General features: G+C 41.4%; 1 protein-coding gene across 9 annotated transcripts in view; it reads right to left on the bottom strand.

Moving 5' to 3' along the window:
- rapgef2 (Rap guanine nucleotide exchange factor (GEF) 2) overlaps positions 1-18,857 on the bottom strand; it is a 73,099-nt gene that overhangs the window by 41,824 nt on the left and 12,418 nt on the right. For 7 of the 9 annotated variants that reach the window (XM_037260897.1, XM_037260895.1, XM_037260894.1 and 4 more), the window contains 4 exons: positions 12,481-12,551; positions 11,518-11,574; positions 7,594-7,677; positions 937-1,012 (listed from right to left, as the gene is read on the bottom strand). In XM_037260897.1, coding sequence (XP_037116792.1) covers positions 937-1,012; positions 7,594-7,677; positions 11,518-11,574; positions 12,481-12,551 — 288 coding nt within the window. Of the gene's footprint in view, positions 1-936; positions 1,013-5,137; positions 5,518-7,593; positions 7,678-11,517; positions 11,575-12,480; positions 12,552-18,857 lie in introns of those variants that run through there. The other 2 variants (XM_037260900.1, XM_037260899.1) reach the window with 2 other exon arrangements.

Here is an 18,857-nt window from a genome sequence, read left to right as displayed (position 1 = left end):
AATAAAAAAGGCAGGTCGTGATTGGAGGCGTGATATTAAATGACTTTAGTGATCATGGTTGAAAGTGGAAAATTGTAAATGCTAAAATCCAGGTTTCCACTTCATGGTAAAGAGAGAAAATTCTGAGTATATAAGTGAGCCAGTCATCCTCTCTTCATGACTTCTGTCTTCATTTTGCTTTTTTCTTTTGATTCCTCTCCGCTTCACATTCCGACAGCGACAGGGATTACACCACTGAAATCGCCCTCTTCCGCTACCATGACAACCGTCTCCGGTTGCAAATCTCGCTGCATGCAAAACGAGAGTGTCTATTTTTTCCCCCTTGCTTTTGCACGTCCATTCCAAAGTTAGGGATCATCTGGATCTATTGCAATAGCATGGCATAGGCATCCTACAACAGCAATAAGAGGGCTGGATTGCACCTATTCCAGCAAACAGCAGCAGCGAGTGTTAGTCTTACTAGGGGGAGGGGGAGGGGCTTGGTGTTGGGGGTGCGCTGTATGATAGCTCAGTCAACGCACAGCAATTACGGCTTGCGAAAGGGAGATTAGTGGGATCCGTTGCAATCTGACGCGCTGCCGGCCAGCTGTTATTTGGTAGCACTGCACGCCAATGCTTCGAGAGAAGCGGCTCGAGAGGCTACCATTACATAAACATGACGACAACAAGTAAGAAGAACATTGCTCATGCAAACTAATCTAGTGGACCTATTTTGTTAACATCAAGCACAGTGCGGTCTTGAGTGGGCCTAACATGTATTTTTCTCAAACAGAGTTGTACGGTTTAAATACAGCATTTATTTTAAAGTCGTATGGTTTCAAATACGTAACAAGTATGTCAGTAAAGGACTTCGCCAACCACAAACAGCGGACGCATTCCAGCACGTATACCGTTAAATTTGCTTTGACCACAAACATTTCAGTCAGGAAGACTCACCACAATCATCTCTGATGGTTCCAGGACGATGCACTCACATCCACGCCTCAGACTGCCTGCCGATCGCTTGCCGAAACTGCCCACAAAAAAAAACAAAACGAAATGATTAATAACTCTTCTATGACCAAGTATAGCATTTGACACTTGCTTGGCGAACGCGTCTAAAAGACTCAACTTTAAATTGGTACTTACCTTTACACATTTTTAAATCTGCACGTCAAAATGTATTATTGAACATAAGTGGTGGAAAAGTCGACACACTACCAAGGCTAATAACTAGCTAGCAGGAATAACATCAGTTTGTTTCCACTCTGAAGGTGCGTCAATGCACACAACAGCCGGAAAGTACCAACTCAAGTACTACATTTTTTATTTAAGAAAGTGTAACGGTGTACCTATGGAGGGCATTCGATGGTTATTTCCACACAAATGACAAAATAATACATTTTAGAGCTGTAATTGCAATCCTGTAAATCTACAATATATTTCCTCACAGTTAGCATATGCACATACCTATGCATGTGAACAAATATTAAACGTAATTAAGCAAGCGTTGATGACTTAAGACTTGTAAAGTAATGACTTGCTTGAAATTTAGTGGGGGCTCCTCTTGTGCAATTTTCATCCCAGTAATTTGGAACTTGCTTGATAATTGAAGGTTAAGACCCGAGACGATTTGTGCGCAATAGTTACATGCACATTTGGAAATAGTGTCTGTTTGAGGCCAACTTTCCAATCTCTCTTTTTACAGATTTGTTCCGGAATTTCTGCATCAAGACATTCAAAGAGCAGCATTGAGGTGGGGATAACCCCCCGAAATGGGAATGGCACCGCCACTCTCCTCTGGAAAACTCTACTAGAGCAACGTCACAATTTGTACTCATAGCTCGTGAGGCGGCGAGCAAGAACGTATTAAAAGACCCCAAATATCCCAAAGAAGAGCAGCAGCAGGGGCCTTGGAAATTCTGGGGCGGTTTTGACGAAGAAGGCTGCCTTTGTTGGGACACAAGGACTTCCTTGTTTGATGCTTTTAAGACGGGTCTTCATTGAGAATGGGAGCGGCGCGTCGTCGATTAGCTGATCGCCTCGTTGGATAAACGTCGGCGACACAATTACTGATGAATCCGAGTGGCTCCATAACTTAAATCCAGTTACAATATTTCCCAACTTATTGTAGCAAAGGCACATCATTTGGGGTGAAAATGCTATCAGCTTATCACCATGACACAGCAAATGCTTGCACGTTAGGACGTATCAGTAGCTAAGAGATTGCTAAATTTAAAATGTTGCCTTTTTGGACTCGGGTTGCCTATTTGAGAGGGCAAAAATGTCGTTTGTTAGCATTTTAGGTATTCCAATTGAAAATAGTGCCTGAATACAAGGCTAGATGGAATGCCTTTATGAATCAACCCAGGTTGTGATCTCATGCTGTTAGAATGCTATCAGTTGTCATTTGAAGTAGTACACAAGCCAAGATTTAAAATCTCAACAATCTGCCTCATCGATTTTTGCACTCAGGTTGCTATATTGCTATGAGTTGGCCTACAAATTATTAATATCTTATCTTTTTAGCAGTTCAGCATTTTCATAAGAAATCACATTTTCTAGTTCCTGCGGTGGGCTGAAGAGATGTAATAATTCAGGTTTATGATACCAGGTGCATTTATTTCCGATGTACCAGTATGTTTTGCGACGATGCGCCAACAGATAAGAGGATGACAGTGATGAGGAGCCAGATGCCGGTGCGGATCATAACTCTTTGAGAAGAGCGTGCAACTCCGCAAAAAGATTAAACTGTTTTTGTCACGCATCGCCAGCCAACATTCAGATGTAAAACTCTGTTAAGCCCAGCAATGCTGTGTGTTTTGCGCAATGAGAACACAGCCTGTGACGGCACAGATGGACGTAGCAAAAATAATATCATCACATTGAGAATGAAGTTTTTTTTACCCCCCTTCAGAGAGTGAAAATTACTGCCTTATAAATGATGCTGCATCAATGACCTTGGCCATCTTAGCATGCAACTCTGCATCGACATTCAAATCAAGATTGCAAACTCTTAAGATAGCAATTCCATAGCAGAAGTCATGAATATCAGGAATACCAAAAATGAGAAGTTATGGAACATTTGGGAAATGAAGAAAGTTGGTCCCCTGTTTTGTATATCTCTCACGTATCTCACATTTCAAGTATATTTACATTTAAATATATAAATATGAATGAAAACTGCTACACTATACGACCAATAGAAACAGCTCCAGCCATAAACCTAACCGCAACCTCACCCGCAACTTTAAATCCAAAGGCCAGACCTAATCTCAAATACCTAACTGGAACCCTGAGCCCTAATTGCCTAGCAACCGCCAAAGAAGATGAACTGACATATTATGGACAAATTAGGTGAACTCTGACAATTGCCCACACCGGTGTCCGACAGCACCCTGGTTGGGACTCACTGCTCTCGGGCATGAGCATGCAGGAAAACAGATCCCTCATGCATTTCCTCACTGTCATCAGACTGTGTCGTTCATGTCCACACGTCATATTTGTAGACGAGTTCATTGCTCGATCAGGTGACCGGCACCCCCTTGGCGACCCCCTGTTATACAACGGGCCCGGGTTGTTTGGAATGTCACAGCGCATACATCAGCCGCCTTTTCAGTCTGTGAGCCCGGCGGCTCACCGCCAAAGCCTCAAATCCATTCTGCTGTCGGCGACTCGACCGGTGCGCCGCCTAATCCCGGCTGGAAGAGGGCGGACGAAAGGGGGGGGAAGCGGGGAGAATTGGGGGTCTAGGCTTTTACGCAAAGCTGTTTAGTGGTGCGGTGAGCGGGTACACCAGCTTTTTTAACTCACTTGGGCCTTTAAGAAGGACAAAGATTAATCCTGTTGGTTACGAAAGATGAAGAGAAGGAGAATTAAAAACCCAGATTTGATACCACTGTAACACTGCCCCCCCCCCACCCCCACCTCGCTCAGGGTAGCAGCTGACCACCCAACCACCTTTCAGCTTTGTAAACACAATTCCTCTAGCCACGTGGAAGCAGATAGTTCACGGTTTGTAACTTCCGGAATAGACTCAGATCCCACTGGCAAGATTGCACCTCGGATGCATGACTACTTTTAGCTCCTCAAAACAGGCCAATGACCAAGCTTATCTAAGATGCTTTTGCTTTTTGCTCCCTATTTTGGGCAAACATCCAAATTCATTTCAGCATTGAAGAAAATAAATTGGGTGTGACCTTAACTAAGAAAAACAACATATTTAAGCTGTGATATTAATGTTTGTTTTACTGTATGCACATTATTTGGGACACAATTTATTTTAGAATCGTAAAACAAAGACAAAAAGCACTTTCCTAAAATAAAGACAAACTATTAAAGGCGTAGCACATTCCCAAAATGACAAACTACCTGCTGTTGCACTATCCTAAGCAGATGACAAAGTACTGATGATGCACTTTCCCAAAATGGAGACAAAGTATTGAGGCACTTGCCTAAAATGAAGACAAAAGGTGATTGATTTGAAACTTTTTTAAAACAGAACTATGTTGCATTTTCTCAAACAGAAAACAAATACATTTGGCTTTCCTAAAAACTATTGTTTGTTGTGCATTCCTGAAAAGAAGGAAAACTAATAATGTTGCATTTTTTTAGTAAAAAAACCAGCATTGTTGTACTTTCCCCGCGGACAAAATGACAAAAAGAAAAGCGATTAATGTTAAGTTTTTCTGAAATTTAACTGGTAAGATTTTTTTTATAATTGTTTACATTTTATTTGAGAATCTTTCATTCATTAAAGAAGACAAAATACGGATAGTGCACTTTCCCTAATATGGACTTTGATTTTGTGATATCCTAAAAAAAGATTAATTATTGCATATTTGTGATCTTAAACCCAAGACAGGCACAAGCTGAGAACACCCCTGTTCATTATAATATTGTAAAATCCATAAAAAAAGAGTTTGGAAAGTTTTCTGTGTGGTAACAGTCAACTCTTGCTGCACTTTGAATCTCCCGCAGCAAGGAACCTTGTCTTTTGACGTTGGCTTCAAAAGCGTGCTCCAATCCAGATCCAAAATAGCTCCCGCTGCGCATTCCACACCCTTGAAGACTTTACCCGCTCCTGGCTCACATTTTAACATCACAACCAAAACAAGCCACTTTTTTTCTAAGGCACTGGGAGTTAATTGACGCTTACCCACCCGCCACCACTCTGCTGTCGGAGTGAAGCCGCCACCTGATAAGATTAGACGATCCTCCTTCCTCCTCCTCCGGAAATATCCCGCAAGGTTAGTCCCTTAGTTAAGTCCCGCGGACATGTTCCAGGTCGGCAGATTGCGGCGTATATCCCACTGTGCGCACCCCTTCACCACTACTGTGAGAATGAGAGTGCGTAGCTGGTAGATCAAACCCCCGCCCCCCCTCGTCCAATGGCTCGGCCCCTTTTACGCCAGCCCCCTTTGCCCTTCGTAATGCGCTACGCAGCCGGCATTCCAGCATACAACTCACTTCCTGCTACAATGGAGTCAAGAGGGTGGAGTGTGTCATTTGTCAAGGGGGGGTGAGGGAGAGAGGGAGGGAGAGAGGGGAGTAGGAATCCTCCCGCTATTCGGCAGAAGTTACTCATGAATACCGTGTTGTAAAAACAGTCAATCAACCGGAATGATGCCTTGTGAAGTAAGAGCCTTTCCCAAGCTTTTGAAGCAACCCTCCCTTTTAAAGTTAAACTTCCCAACATTGGCGCACCCCAAAACAACCAACATCAGTAAAGCACTTCACTAAGTAGCTAAAAATGTGTAAGTATGCCGAGTACAGCTGGACTTTTGTGTCAAAACTAAACAGTCTATGTCACACCAACATAATTGTAATCACATTAATAAATCATAGCAAAATATTGACTCTCACTTGTCACTAACTTACTAAAAAGAATCCTGGCAAAGGATGCACACTCCCATATACCAACAATTTGTCTGTCTACACTTAGAAAGTGAATTTGCTGAGATGTAAATGATTAAGATCGGGCAAAGACAGAATAAAGTTATTTTTTAAAAATAGCGTTTTCCTGGGTTGTTGCATCGCGACTGACAAGAACCAGTGTGAACTCTGCTAACCTTTACCGCAGCAGGTCATGGCGTAACATTCTTAGTTCCCATCAGGCCGTTGATTCGCTTTTACTCGCCTTGACAGGAAGGGATGTATTTTCTATGAATTAAAGACCAGACCAGCGCCAGTCAGCTGATAGTGGAGATCAATTTAATAAATGTCGGAAGTGAAACCAGACTCAGAATGAGTGGAATGCTTTTCATCACTGCTTCCTCTATTAGACTTTGGAAAAAAAAATTGAGAAAGAAGCTGGTAGAGCTTCCATTGTCAAAACTTAGTTAATATGTTTGGGAAACTTTACATACATTTATGCAAGCAGTAACTACCGAGGTAGGCTGTAACTCTGTTAATGATGTAAAACAAAGCGTAAAAAAGTGCAGCTACCAGCTAGCTTTGACAAAAAAAGACAAAGTACTGCTACGATGTAGTAAGTATATAAATAAATGCAATGGGTGTGGCTCTAAAAAAGACAAACGACTGATGTTGTACACTCTCCAAAAAAAAGAAAAAAAAGACAAATTACCGATTGTAAACATTCTTAAAAAGAACAAAATATTGATGCCGCACAATCTTAAAGAGATCAACTACTGATGTTAGATGCGAATGTGTGTCACCCACTCGTCAGGCTCGGCTTATCTGGGTTACGTTTGATGTTACACCGGCCTCTGGGATAAACAAACTTTTTAACTTTCAACCATTGTCAGACGGCTCCGCTGAGAAGCGCCGATAGAAGGCGAATGAAGAAGCCAATTAAAATCTCCAGGAAGATATCTTCTCACTGGACTCTTATAAGTTTGTCAAAAAACTAATTCAGCCCTGAGGCGTCGTCGCGTTCCCTTGTCGAGTCATACAGACTTTTTCCAGAGCTGTCAGAGGTGGAGGATTTCATTTATGTGTGCAATTTGGGTTCAAATTGAAAAAGGCATAGGTGGAGTCTTTCTTTTCTTCTTACCCTAGTTATTATTAAAACTTGATTTTGACTTGGTTGAATCAAGCGCAAACTGCTGCCTTCAGGTATCACTGTAAAAAACTATAGCTTTTGACAGACATTTGAATCTCACAACCATTCATTATAATGAACGTTTGACTTGATGCCAAATTTAGTGGAAGTGACAAAACGGTGATGACTTCAGGTAGCCCTGTAAGAATGAGCAGCTAGAAAAAGTATGAATAGTAAAAATGAATAGTGTGCAATAAATTCTAGTAATACCGGCATCACGCTTACAAGCATTTTCAAAGTTAAAAGGTTAGCATTAACAGTTTTTTGGGCTTTCAAACGCCTCCCCAACTTCATCTGAACGACCGGTGAGCAACTCCCACCCTCTCGCGGCACCACGACCCGGCCGCCCGAATGCTCTTTTGTGTGTTACGCAATGCACAAAAAAGATCGCCCACGTTGGTCGGTTCGAGCAACAAAGACAGCTCTTTTTTTTTTCTTCCAACAATGCTACGGGCCTAATCAGAAGAGACAATCACTTTAAAATAAACCCTCAATGAGCCCCCCAACAAAACAAAAAACCCCAAAGAAAAACAAAATGGTGGACAATCTACCTGCTTCTGGGCAGGAACATGGATTCCTTGATGAACACAGAACCTGACAAAAGGATGTACCAGCAGCTTCCAATGTCATCAGGGCTGCAAGGAGAGATTAGAAAATAATAAAATTAATAGAGGATTAGTGCTAATTCCGACACAAAGGATCAAATATATACATATGAACTTGCATCAAATAGAATAAATGAAATCCAAGACAATGTTTTATTAAAAAAAGGGGGGGAGGGGAATACTGAATAGAAAAGAGTAGTGGACGACAAAATGTAAACCACCGGCAACACGAGCAACCTTTTTAACCATCTTAAGTTCAACTAGTGTCTGCTTCACAATGAAGACGTTCGCTGGAAATTTGTCAACAGTCTTAGTTTTTTTTAATTTTCATTTACTATTTAAAAATAAATAACCGTTTGTGGTTTCACTTTTTGGAGCAGTGATTGATTGATTGATTGATTGATTGATTGAGGCATGTATACAGTCACACTTCGTCACGGTTTTCCTTGTATGCACCAAACAAACAGAAGTTGCCGGAATGGGAAACGGGATAAAGCAAACTTGCTCATCGTTTCAACCAAGGATTTTGTTTACAAGACACAATATCATCGTAGCATCATAATTTAGGATTGACAAATCGTCGCTGATTAGTGTCATCCTTTTTGTTTTCTACAATTTATTTCATGTTCTCTGTTGGTTTGAAACAACACCTCTGAGACACTAAGCTAGCAAGTAACTATAATTATAACTATAAAGGGTTTGAATTTGTAAATAAGAAGCTGTGAACAGTGTCAAAAAATGCAGACGGGAGAACTGCGAATGAACCGGCAAGCGCGCCGCCATCCGCCCACATCTATTAAAGTGCCCGAGGAGACAAGGAAGCACAGACGGGAGTAAACTCGCGGTGACCCGGCGTGATGACGCCAACGCCGTCGTTGTTGGCCGGCACAACCTTTTGCAGATAATTGCCAAACAAATGCGCACGCACTCTCCCGGTGGGAACATTTTGACAAGTTAATCACCAGACTTTTCCAGTTCAAAAGCGGCTCCTGCGGTGAACAACTACATTAGTAGTATTAGGGAGACACCCAATAAGCAACTTGAACTATGGAAGAGTGTGTGCAGAGTCTGATAAGGAATTTGCATGAGAAAGATTTCTTTGCACCGTTTACAAAGCCTCATTGCATCGACCACAAATCAAAACAATGGGAAACTTTGCAGAACTCCGCTGTGAAAGTCGTTAAGGGCTAAATGTATAGGAAAACAGACAAATGTACAATTTTGAACGGTAGTCAAAATTATGAAAGCATTAACTTTGAAAAAGAAAAAAAAAAAAAAAATCACATCAATAGAAACAAAACAAACATTTAAATATGCAAATCACAAAAATATTAGAAAATACCGAAAATGTACTAAAAACACACAATATGAAAATATGAGTAAAAAAATATAATGAACAAATTAGGGGGGGAAAACAAAGGGAGAAAATATACAAATACTTTGGAGAAAAAATAGAACACAAAAAAAGGAAACAAATTCACACAAAAAACGCTGAAGGGGAAAACATGAAAAATACAAGATCTTAAAATACACAAGCAGAAAACAACCATTTTTAAAATAGACTACACAAATATTTCTCTCCAAAATTGATGAACAAAGAACACATTTGATATTTGTATATAAATAGTATGGAAAGAAAAATCAAAATATCAGATGAGAATGACAAATAGCACGGAATTATTTTTTTTTTTTTTTAGAAAGGAATAACAATTTGGAGAAAAAAACGAAGAACTGCCGGTCGGAAAAGTCGCCTTGGCAACAGTCTGCCATCGACGCCGTAATGGGATGCCGCCTGTGAAGAAGTGTGTCTCGCAATGGTGGCACAAACACGGTTGTGAAGTTTGCTAACAAAGAAATTGTAGTGAGCGAACAAGCTGACAGCTTGACTGATTTGGGCCACGTGTACGGGAAGAGGCGGCCAATGCGGGGTTTTCTTTTAACTGACACGATCTTTTTTTTTTTTTCACGAATAATGTCAGTTTAGGAGTGACATGAGTAGTTCTATTCGGGATAGTATGACAACAATAGTGTTTTTTTGGTAAACACGCAGTATCAATTGTATTTCTTTTTACAAAATTGCAACGTTAGTACTTTGTCTTTTCAGGAAAGTGCCTTGTCATCGCAGCAAGCCATCGTTTGGCATCTTTTTAACAAGCAAATGCAAAAATCATTTTATGTTTTGGACACTACACAACACTTCATGACTAAATTAGTTTTTACTTTATTTGACTTATGTAGCTCTATTGCACCGCGGTTAACTTTGCACTCCTTGTGACAGTTTAAAATGATAAAACAGGAACGGTTAATAACAGTTAAAACTTTTAATATTTGCAATTACAAGTAAAAAAAATCTGTGCCCGAGAGTGAACAAGATCTTTCTTCATTTTGGACTAAAGCAGCCATTTTGAACTCCTACTTTTATGGGTGCCTACTTGAGAACTTGGCCAAAAGAACGAAAAAGGAAAGCCACTATCTGTGACAGACGCTTGCTTAAATTGCCAAGAAGCACACATCAAAGTTTGATGATCATTTTGAGGACTGAAACGCACCCAGACACTTGTTTTATTGGTTGACACAAAATTGGGCGGACATGGCAACATACACATGAAAAAGACTCAAGGACCCATGACTGAAATTGGCCATTTTGGTTTAAGAGAGCCATTTTGCGAGACTTCCAGGGCTTGTACTTTGAAGAACACCAACTAGGGAATTCGTCCAAATGAGTTACAATTAAGTATCCAAGACAGATGGGTCAGGCTGGAGTGTGATAAATGATTTTATTTCTTATTCTATTCTCAGAGCGCCGTTCCCCCCAAAAATACAGCCAGAGAATAAAAGCTGTTTGGACTGACAAGATGGAGAGACGTTTGACAGGAGCGTTGCAGCGTCCGATGTGAACCAAAAGCTAAAAATATAACAATGGAAAAGTTTGTTTTCGACGCTTTCGCCATGAAAGGCGCATGGGGGGAGAGTCTCGGCGTGGCAACGTTGTTGTCAAACTAACTTTTGAGTGTTCCGACAGCATCCACAAAAAGAAAAGTCTATCCAGTAATGTTTGTTTGGAAGCACTTTGAATGCGCTGCAGCAACTTTTCCCCTCTTGCATTTGCGTTTTAAGGAGAAACAAAGTGACGGCAGCTGAGGCCTATATTACTATTTTGTTGTTGCTGCTGCTCTAGAAATGCACCAAACTACACTTGAAAAATAACAAAGATGACAGGCAATGGCTGCCGGCTAGTGTACTTGCAAATGGAGACACTGAAGAGGTTAAAAGGCTGATCAGACGATAGCAACCTCAAGTAAAAATGTGTCAGGTCAGCCTCTTATCTGCGAGAAAACTGTAATCAGCGGACGGTAAATCCTGCAGGGTTCTGGCTCTTTTGCCATATAGGCACTTTCGCAGAAGCTTTGGATTGTGCGTGCGTGCCAGCGAGAGAGCAAAAATATGAGCACTTTTCCAACAATTATCCTTGTGTCGCTCAGTGACATCAGTAGCGCAAAGGTACGATGAGGTTGTTAAGTGGGTCATAGGTGCATGTCATTCTGTGTTATGTGATCTGTATTTGGGAACAAAAAACTTCATAAAGACCCAAATGTGGGACACCTCATAAGCAGAATGATTTGAAGCTCCACCACACTTTTGGGGGCGGATACATGATGAACAAACACGAACTTTCGTTCCATTTTTGGAACACAAAGCAAACGGCCCCTTTAGGATCGTCAGTGATAGACAGGAGGCTGGGCGCTTATTAAATCACGTGTGAGCGTTCGCGTGTCAAAGTGATGTACAGCAAGCACCAAATGCATTTCCATAAAGGTGTCTGTCAAATTATCAGCATCCGTTCAAACATCACATTACGTTTGCACTTACTAGTAGAGCACTTCGTTGGCTTCGTGTCTCTCGTAGCGCACCGTCTCGCACATGATCCTGCAGGGGTGAAACGTAATTTCAGAACGAATACTTCCAGATTTATTTTTAAAATTTTTCAAGATAAAATTCATACATTTTTTACTTTTATCTGTCTGTCTGTACAAGGACTGGGCAATAAGGCTTGTTCCCCCAAATTCAGCTTTTTGACTTATCGATTTGTCCCTTTCGATAAAAAGCAAAACTAAATAACAGAATATTTCTTAAATCCCAATTTTCACACAGTATATTTTATTTCCTTCATTTCAGCGGATTCCACGCTTTTCCGTAGGGCATCGGCTGAATTTCGACAGAAATGTCATTTCTTAGTTGTGAACGTATTCAAAGAAAACTGTTTCGTAATAACATTCAACTTCATTCATTGCAACTGAAGTTCCGTGCGGGTAGTGAATTCCCTAGATGTCATCTGCATCAGGATCACCCCCCCCCCCCTGTAGCCTCCAGAAACAACACTGCGACATCTCAGAGTGTGGTGTAACTCACAGTAGCTCATCTAAACACAGCTGAGGGGCACACGCAAACAAACACTAGCCTGTGTGTGTGTGTGTGTGTGTGTGTGCGTGTGCGTGTGTGTGGAGCAACACAAAAACAAGATCTTTAACATAATCCTTTGCTAAGTGTGGTGTCTGACTGGAAAGTGAGTGCTGGGAAAGGGTCAGTCACTGCGTGGAATGTTCCAGCTCACAGGTCATGTACTTTACATTGTTCCCTCGGCGGGATAATCTACATGTATGCACACACACGAGGCATGCTGGAAACGCAATGGCTGGCGGGAAAGTCATGTGTATTTTCCACAAAGATGTTTTATTTGTTATTGGAGAAAACGCTGGTAAAATTTGAGTGTAAAAAAGAGCCTTGACACGATTTTTTTTGATGAATTTAATGGTTGTAAAATGCAATGCCCACCTGAGCTGGTGCTCCCGCAGGTTGGACAAGGCCTCCATGCCATGGAGGTAGGAGTAGACAATCTCCAGGTCCTTAAAAAAAACAGAAAATTCACATTAGAACGGGATGTATGTTAAGACGTAACCTAAATTTGAAACTAAAAGATGCAAGATGAGGCTTCCTTTGCTTCGCATATGGACAACTAAGCATGACAAAGCACTTCTCCAGCGCCCCCATGTGGACAAAAGCACATTCAGAAAGCTACAATGACAACAAGGCCACTATAGAAACATTTCTACGTGAAGGAACTGTATAGGGAGCACTATGTTATCATGTAGAAAGAAAGTGCATATAAACTCCCCATTCAAAGTCTTTATAAAGTGAACCAGTGAGTACCGGTGGGGGTATTTTGGAATGGGATCCCAACGAGACTGAGTTGAAACGCGCCACTGTGTTGACACACTCTGGGCCATTGACCGCGTATATGAGCAAATGCTTACTGGGCTGTGCAGTGAACTTGGGCTGATGCCACCAATATTTCTAGGATCAAGCATTTTACGAATTGATTAACCCGTTAGTCGTTCTGCATGTTGAGTCGTTCTGCATGTTGAGTGACTCGGCGTGAGTTGCACCTGGCTATCGGCAGCCACTGTCTGAATGGTTATACACTGTTTTGAACTATTTGTTTAATATAGCAATTAAAATGTATGCCATTAGTGATTCACAGTTTACAAATCACAAATGACACTTTTTTTTCCTCCTGTGGAATGTGGACTCGGCTATTTGTTGAAAACTGAAATTTTTTTTGCTCTTTCTAGAATGCCCTCAAATTACCCGAGATACCAGAAAAAGCCTTAACTAACAGGAATGTAGTAATGATGATGTGATACAGTGCATCCCAACAAATAGACTATATTTACCTAAAAATGGTGAATGGGTTATTGTAATTTTATTTCAATTAAGGTCAAAAAAATGTCATACTTGATGTATCACATATACTGTATTTTATTCTTCTGCAGGGTTCTGTGTAAAAGAAGATTAGCGGATAAATGCTGAGTTCCTCTGTGACAACTCTGATGCAGTTATTTTGTGTAAAACAAAGAGGCAACACACAGACAGTGTACTTTCCATGCAGAAGTTTGTTAAGTCAACATTGCGTGTGCGAAACTCCTTCAGCAGGGCTCGCTTACGTCACACATTCCCAACATTGGCAAGCTGAACCTTCCGTCCACAACGCAGTGCCTGAGGAGCCAGGTTTAGTCAACTACTGCCACCTGCTGGCACACAGAGCAACTTCACCCTTTAAGGTGACCCTAATGATCTCAGAAACTTTATTATCCCCCTGGGAGCAATTTGTTTTGCAACAGCAGAACAACACAAAGTCACCATTCATTAATAATATAATTAATGAATGGCACTTGGGGTTGAACATGATTATAACGTACATTTTCTCCATTCATACTGATTTGTTTGGATAGATTTTATGCAAGTTAAGGAAATGAAACATGTTATTCCCACAGCTTGCTGAGGACTGCAAAAACATTTTTAACTTTTTGTCCATTAATCAAACTGCTCGGGTTGTAGCTGAGGCGTCCACAAAACAGTAACTAATAAATGACTGTTTCACATCATTTATGTTCCTGCATTAACATTCAGGAATAAAAGGTGTGATATTACAGAGTTATGTTTTTGGAATTAAGTTTTAAAACGAAAAATTTCTTCCCTTGTTACACCTTAAAATCATTATATTCTTACTTTATCATGGAAATACATTCATTCTTCATTCTTGCACAATTATGAATTTTTGCCCTGATTAAAATCCTGATTTTTTTTTATTGAGAAAATTGTGACTTCTAAGATAAGACAACCTCTGAGTCCTATAATGGGGATTTTTTCTGGCCCAATATTTTCCTAACACCAAAACCTTTTCCTAAAAAAGTACTTGAGAAAACAGTCAACTTTTTAATTCCAATGGCATGGAGGAGTCCACACACACTTATGTTTAACGGGTGTAAAAATGTTGGCCCTGTAAGGAAGAGTCTCAGTACTTAAAGCAGACTTTAGAAATCCCCAAACCCGGGAGATGTAATTTAACATGGAGTCCACTAGATGGCAGCCTCGCCAAGTTACACGACAATGAATGGGCCTCCACCAGCACTCAAGCAAGCAAAGCGCAACTATATCAACCCATCAATTATGGCTTAGCTTTCCAATAGTTTTGAGATTGGTTGTATGGAAAGAATGTAAAGAAGGCCAGCTTTCCTACTTCGACTTTTTTTTTTTTTTTAAACTGTCAGATAGACCCAATTGCCGCAAAAATGCTTGTGAATATTTGCAGTGGTGAGGATGCATGAATGCAACCGGGATGTGGGCATGTGTAGGAAAGCCTCCCTCAAACTACTACAAAGACAAATATGAACATATTACTTCTTGACAAACGAGTGCAGATATAAGATCACAATCATCGTATTAATGATCATCATGCGTTCACAAAAGGTTGGTAGACCTCAGCCAAAGAGAATCGGGGCGAGCAACAATCACTCCGAGCTCCAACATCCATTCAATCTAAAAATAATAATCATAAATGTATCCACAAGAAGTTGGTCGATAAGAGTCTTGAGAGCAAGAATGTCATCCGTGACCTAACCCTCTAAAACACAACATTTAATCCCCCTTCCCCAAACTAATCCTTCCAGGAATACAGGTGGTCCTCGCTAGAGGAAAAGAACATTCCAGGATGCCGATGCGGATCAGGCCTCAATGCTGACATGGAGCAGGCATAAGTGCAGTGCTCGTCAACAGTTTTTTTCCCCTTTGGGTATTTACACAATAAATGTTAATACAAACAATAGTTTAACACCCAAAACCTGTTTTTGGTAAGAAAAAAATTAAAATCAACAGTTAGTTATGTAGCATGAAAACATACAGCTCTCCACATGACCTGCCAAAGCTGCAAGCACAAAACATAACTGGACTTCTTACCTTTCCTCATTCTTTGCCGATCAATACCGTAAAGGCTCCTATGCCCCATTGTACGTATTAAACGAAGAGCCGACCTGCCCTCCACTATAGGTGAAAATCGGTCGGTCTTATCTGGGACCACCACGGGGGTCTGCCGGCATAGATTACACAAGGCTTCCCATTCATTGCAGCTCTGATGGTCAATCCGGGTATTCATTCGGGTTTAAGGCTGAGAACAGATAGCAAGCAGCTCCCCATGCATCTTTTAGCCAGCAGAGACAAGAATCACACTCAGGCTTGCAACAAGAATGGAGCCATTGCTCCCGGGGCTTGCAATTTGTAATGTATACTTAGATACTTGTCTTGTGGGTGGACTGATTACGATGGCTAATGAGATCAAGTTTGAATTTAAATGACGCTGGTAAGGCCTCTAAAATCAAACAATGTCTAAATGATCACGTTACAATCAATATCAATTACTACTATCAATATTTATACACTCTCCTATTTGCAGCGCTCTGTGTATTTTTGTGCTCTGTTATGCCCTACAATTGTACAGGATGGCGTCAAAGCACTGGATTACAAAGAATCAGTTATTTATGTCAATGAAGTTGGAATGGGGAACCGCGGTGATGTGTACCGATACTTCTGTTTGTATACTTTGTACTTGGTAGAGGAAATTAGCTCATCTAAGGTAACATCCAAAGAGTGTGCGGAATGAGGAAACTTTTAATGGAAAATGAGAGGAGGAGAGAATGAACACCCCACGGTGAGGCAAACTTGTGAATTAAGGATTTATGATGGGTGAAAATGTCTTAATTGTGAAGCGTGACAGTTTGGTCGAGTGAAAGCGCTTCAGTTTGCTCTCTGTGGCTTGCTAACGGGTTTGAAATCGAAAAGCTACAGCGGGGGAAAGCGGCTGTTCAAGAAAGGAGAAAATGGGCATTTTACGAGCAAAACGTCTCTGCCTTGCATTGAATCCTGCCGCTCAAAAGGCCTTGAGGGGATGTTGTGATTTGTTCTGTTTTGGAGAGAAAAAAAACTTGCTGGGAAAAAAAACAAATTAATCCCCCCCAGCCAGGACGGCCTAGTTTCTGTGACAATTGCTCCCTTGTAAAATATATCATATATATATATATAAAATATATCATGTCTTTAACCTGTCCTGCTTTACCTTTACAAGGACATAGCGCTCGGCAAAATTTATTTTAATGGCGTCAACTTTCACACACAATTGTTTTATAATCAAAAATCTGGCCAAAAAAGCTTTATTTTATAGTCAAAACGCTTTGCATTAATTCATTCAAAATGTTCTCCCTGACCCTTTTGTCTTCTTTTCAAGGAACCTCTTTCTCTGCTTGGCTGCCCAGTTTCCAGTCAAAATATCTACCTGCTCATACGGAGGCCAAAAGCTGGAGACATCAACGGGTCAAACAGCTCGGGCCCTAACACACTCATCCCCTCAAACGTACGAAAAGGAAATTCCTTTGAAGCGTTGACCTCCTCCATGGTTGCTTTGAAAGCCTCCCCCGTTAAGAGTTGCTGTGGTATTCTTGGCAGGATCCTGTTACGAGGGACAGCGGAGAGAGGCCGTTTTGGGTGTTGAGGCTCACATTCCTCACATGACAGTGGGCCAGATAATGTCTTAGAGTGCCCAACCACACATGGGACCACCTCAGCGACTCGTAAAAAAACATGTCAGCAAGTCGTGTCACGCAAATGCAAAGTCTTGCCGCGCTGCTGAGACGGACGGGTTGAACCAAACCAGTCAGCATATTTGGCTGAAAATCATTTGGAACAATTTTTTTTTTCCACATGACCTATGAAAATCCCAACTTTAAGTGTGGTCAGTAAATAAAAACAGCACCACCAGCAGAGCATGTGGGGATTACGTTAAGTCTTGCTGCAAGGCGAAAGGCGCACCATTCTTAAACGCATTTTCTGGTCTTCTGGCACGGAATCAAACGTCTTGTCGATATCAATGCAATTAGCGGCTCTTAACAGCCTCCGCTGGAGCCGTCCTAACGAGGTAAACGGAGAGCCGGGCCGCCGGGTGGCCAGCGTTGCGGGTCTGAAGGTCATCCGCTAATGACAATATATGGCAGTAAATTGTCAGCTCAGCAGGCAGAGTGCAGCGGCGGCACTCTCTTCCAAATGTCATACACCTCCAGCGGCCTCCGTATGCGCGCACGGGTGGGTGTCTTTGTTTGTGCATTCCCCTGTTAGCAGCTGCCCTTGAGTCTCTCGATTGACAAGATGGTGTCGGGTATTTTTATCCATTAGAGCAGGTGGAGGCAAGGCGGGCGGCGGCAAGGTCACGACGTGACAACATCTGCGGTCTTTAAGGACATGCGGCGAGGTTTGCGAGTCACTTGCGCTATCGTTCGTGGGTAAAGGGTTTATCGACGCAGGCGCATGATTGTTGTCAAACGGTACATTTTTTCCCTTGTGAAAGTCAAAAGCATTCACTGGGATTAACCTTGAGCAACCGATATGTTGGATCTGTTTGCAAACCACTTTAAAAAGGAGGATTAATGGCTAGCAAAACATAACAATAGATGGTGTAATGTTTAGAAACAACACTGTTTAGAGATGGTATGAAGCAGCAAAATTGTTAGAAAAGAGGCTAGAAGAAAATCTAGTACAGAACTTTACCAAGTGAATCTCAAAACATTTATAGTTTCATTTTAAACTTGTCATGTTGAAACCCGCTTAAAACAAAGTATATTTATATACTTTGAATGAAACATGTCAATACAGTATGAATATTTTTCCCACCCTATCGGCAACCACATTTGGCTGAGATTGGTCAACCGCGACATGAATGCGGTGTTGAGACTGAACTCGGTTTTAATGTTTTGTTTCTATGGTGGTGCTGACTCTGACCTCCATCCCAGTTGTGTTAATTTTTCAGAAGAAGGGGGGGGGGGGGTTTGTCAAGTTCAACTGTCGATTAAAGTGCAACCAAGTCCTGTTTCATCTCCCCTGCTTTATTCCGGGCTACTTTTGCAGTGAATCGATCATCATAGGTCACTGTGTAACTTTGGTGACGATGGCACTTTACTTCTTTGAGGCTTTTGTTTGAACCAGACGGAGCGAGTCTCATCAGGTCGGACGGGCGGCTTTGTTCTTCCGCGACGACAACTACGTTCAGTTGATGACGGGTGGCTTAGAGAACCCCCTCCTTTTGTGCCCGCTACTGAAGCCACATTCAACACGCTTAAAGCAAATACACGGCAGCGTTTTTCCTCAATATGTATTATTTATCTTCGCAGAGAGCAGCAATTCCCCAACTCTATGCTGTGGTGAGGGCAATCATCCAATCCCGCTTCATTGGTTGACTACAATTAATACATCTTCATTTATGCCAGAAAAGTATAGTGACAAGCAGAGCAATTAATTCTCTTACACGAGTTGGCAGATGATATCAGTGTCGT

This window comes from Syngnathus acus, chromosome 10 (assembly GCF_901709675.1).
Source record: "Syngnathus acus chromosome 10, fSynAcu1.2, whole genome shotgun sequence".
NCBI classification, from domain to species: Eukaryota; Metazoa; Chordata; class Actinopteri; order Syngnathiformes; family Syngnathidae; genus Syngnathus; species Syngnathus acus.
This window is presented reverse-complemented; position numbering and strand designations above follow the sequence as displayed.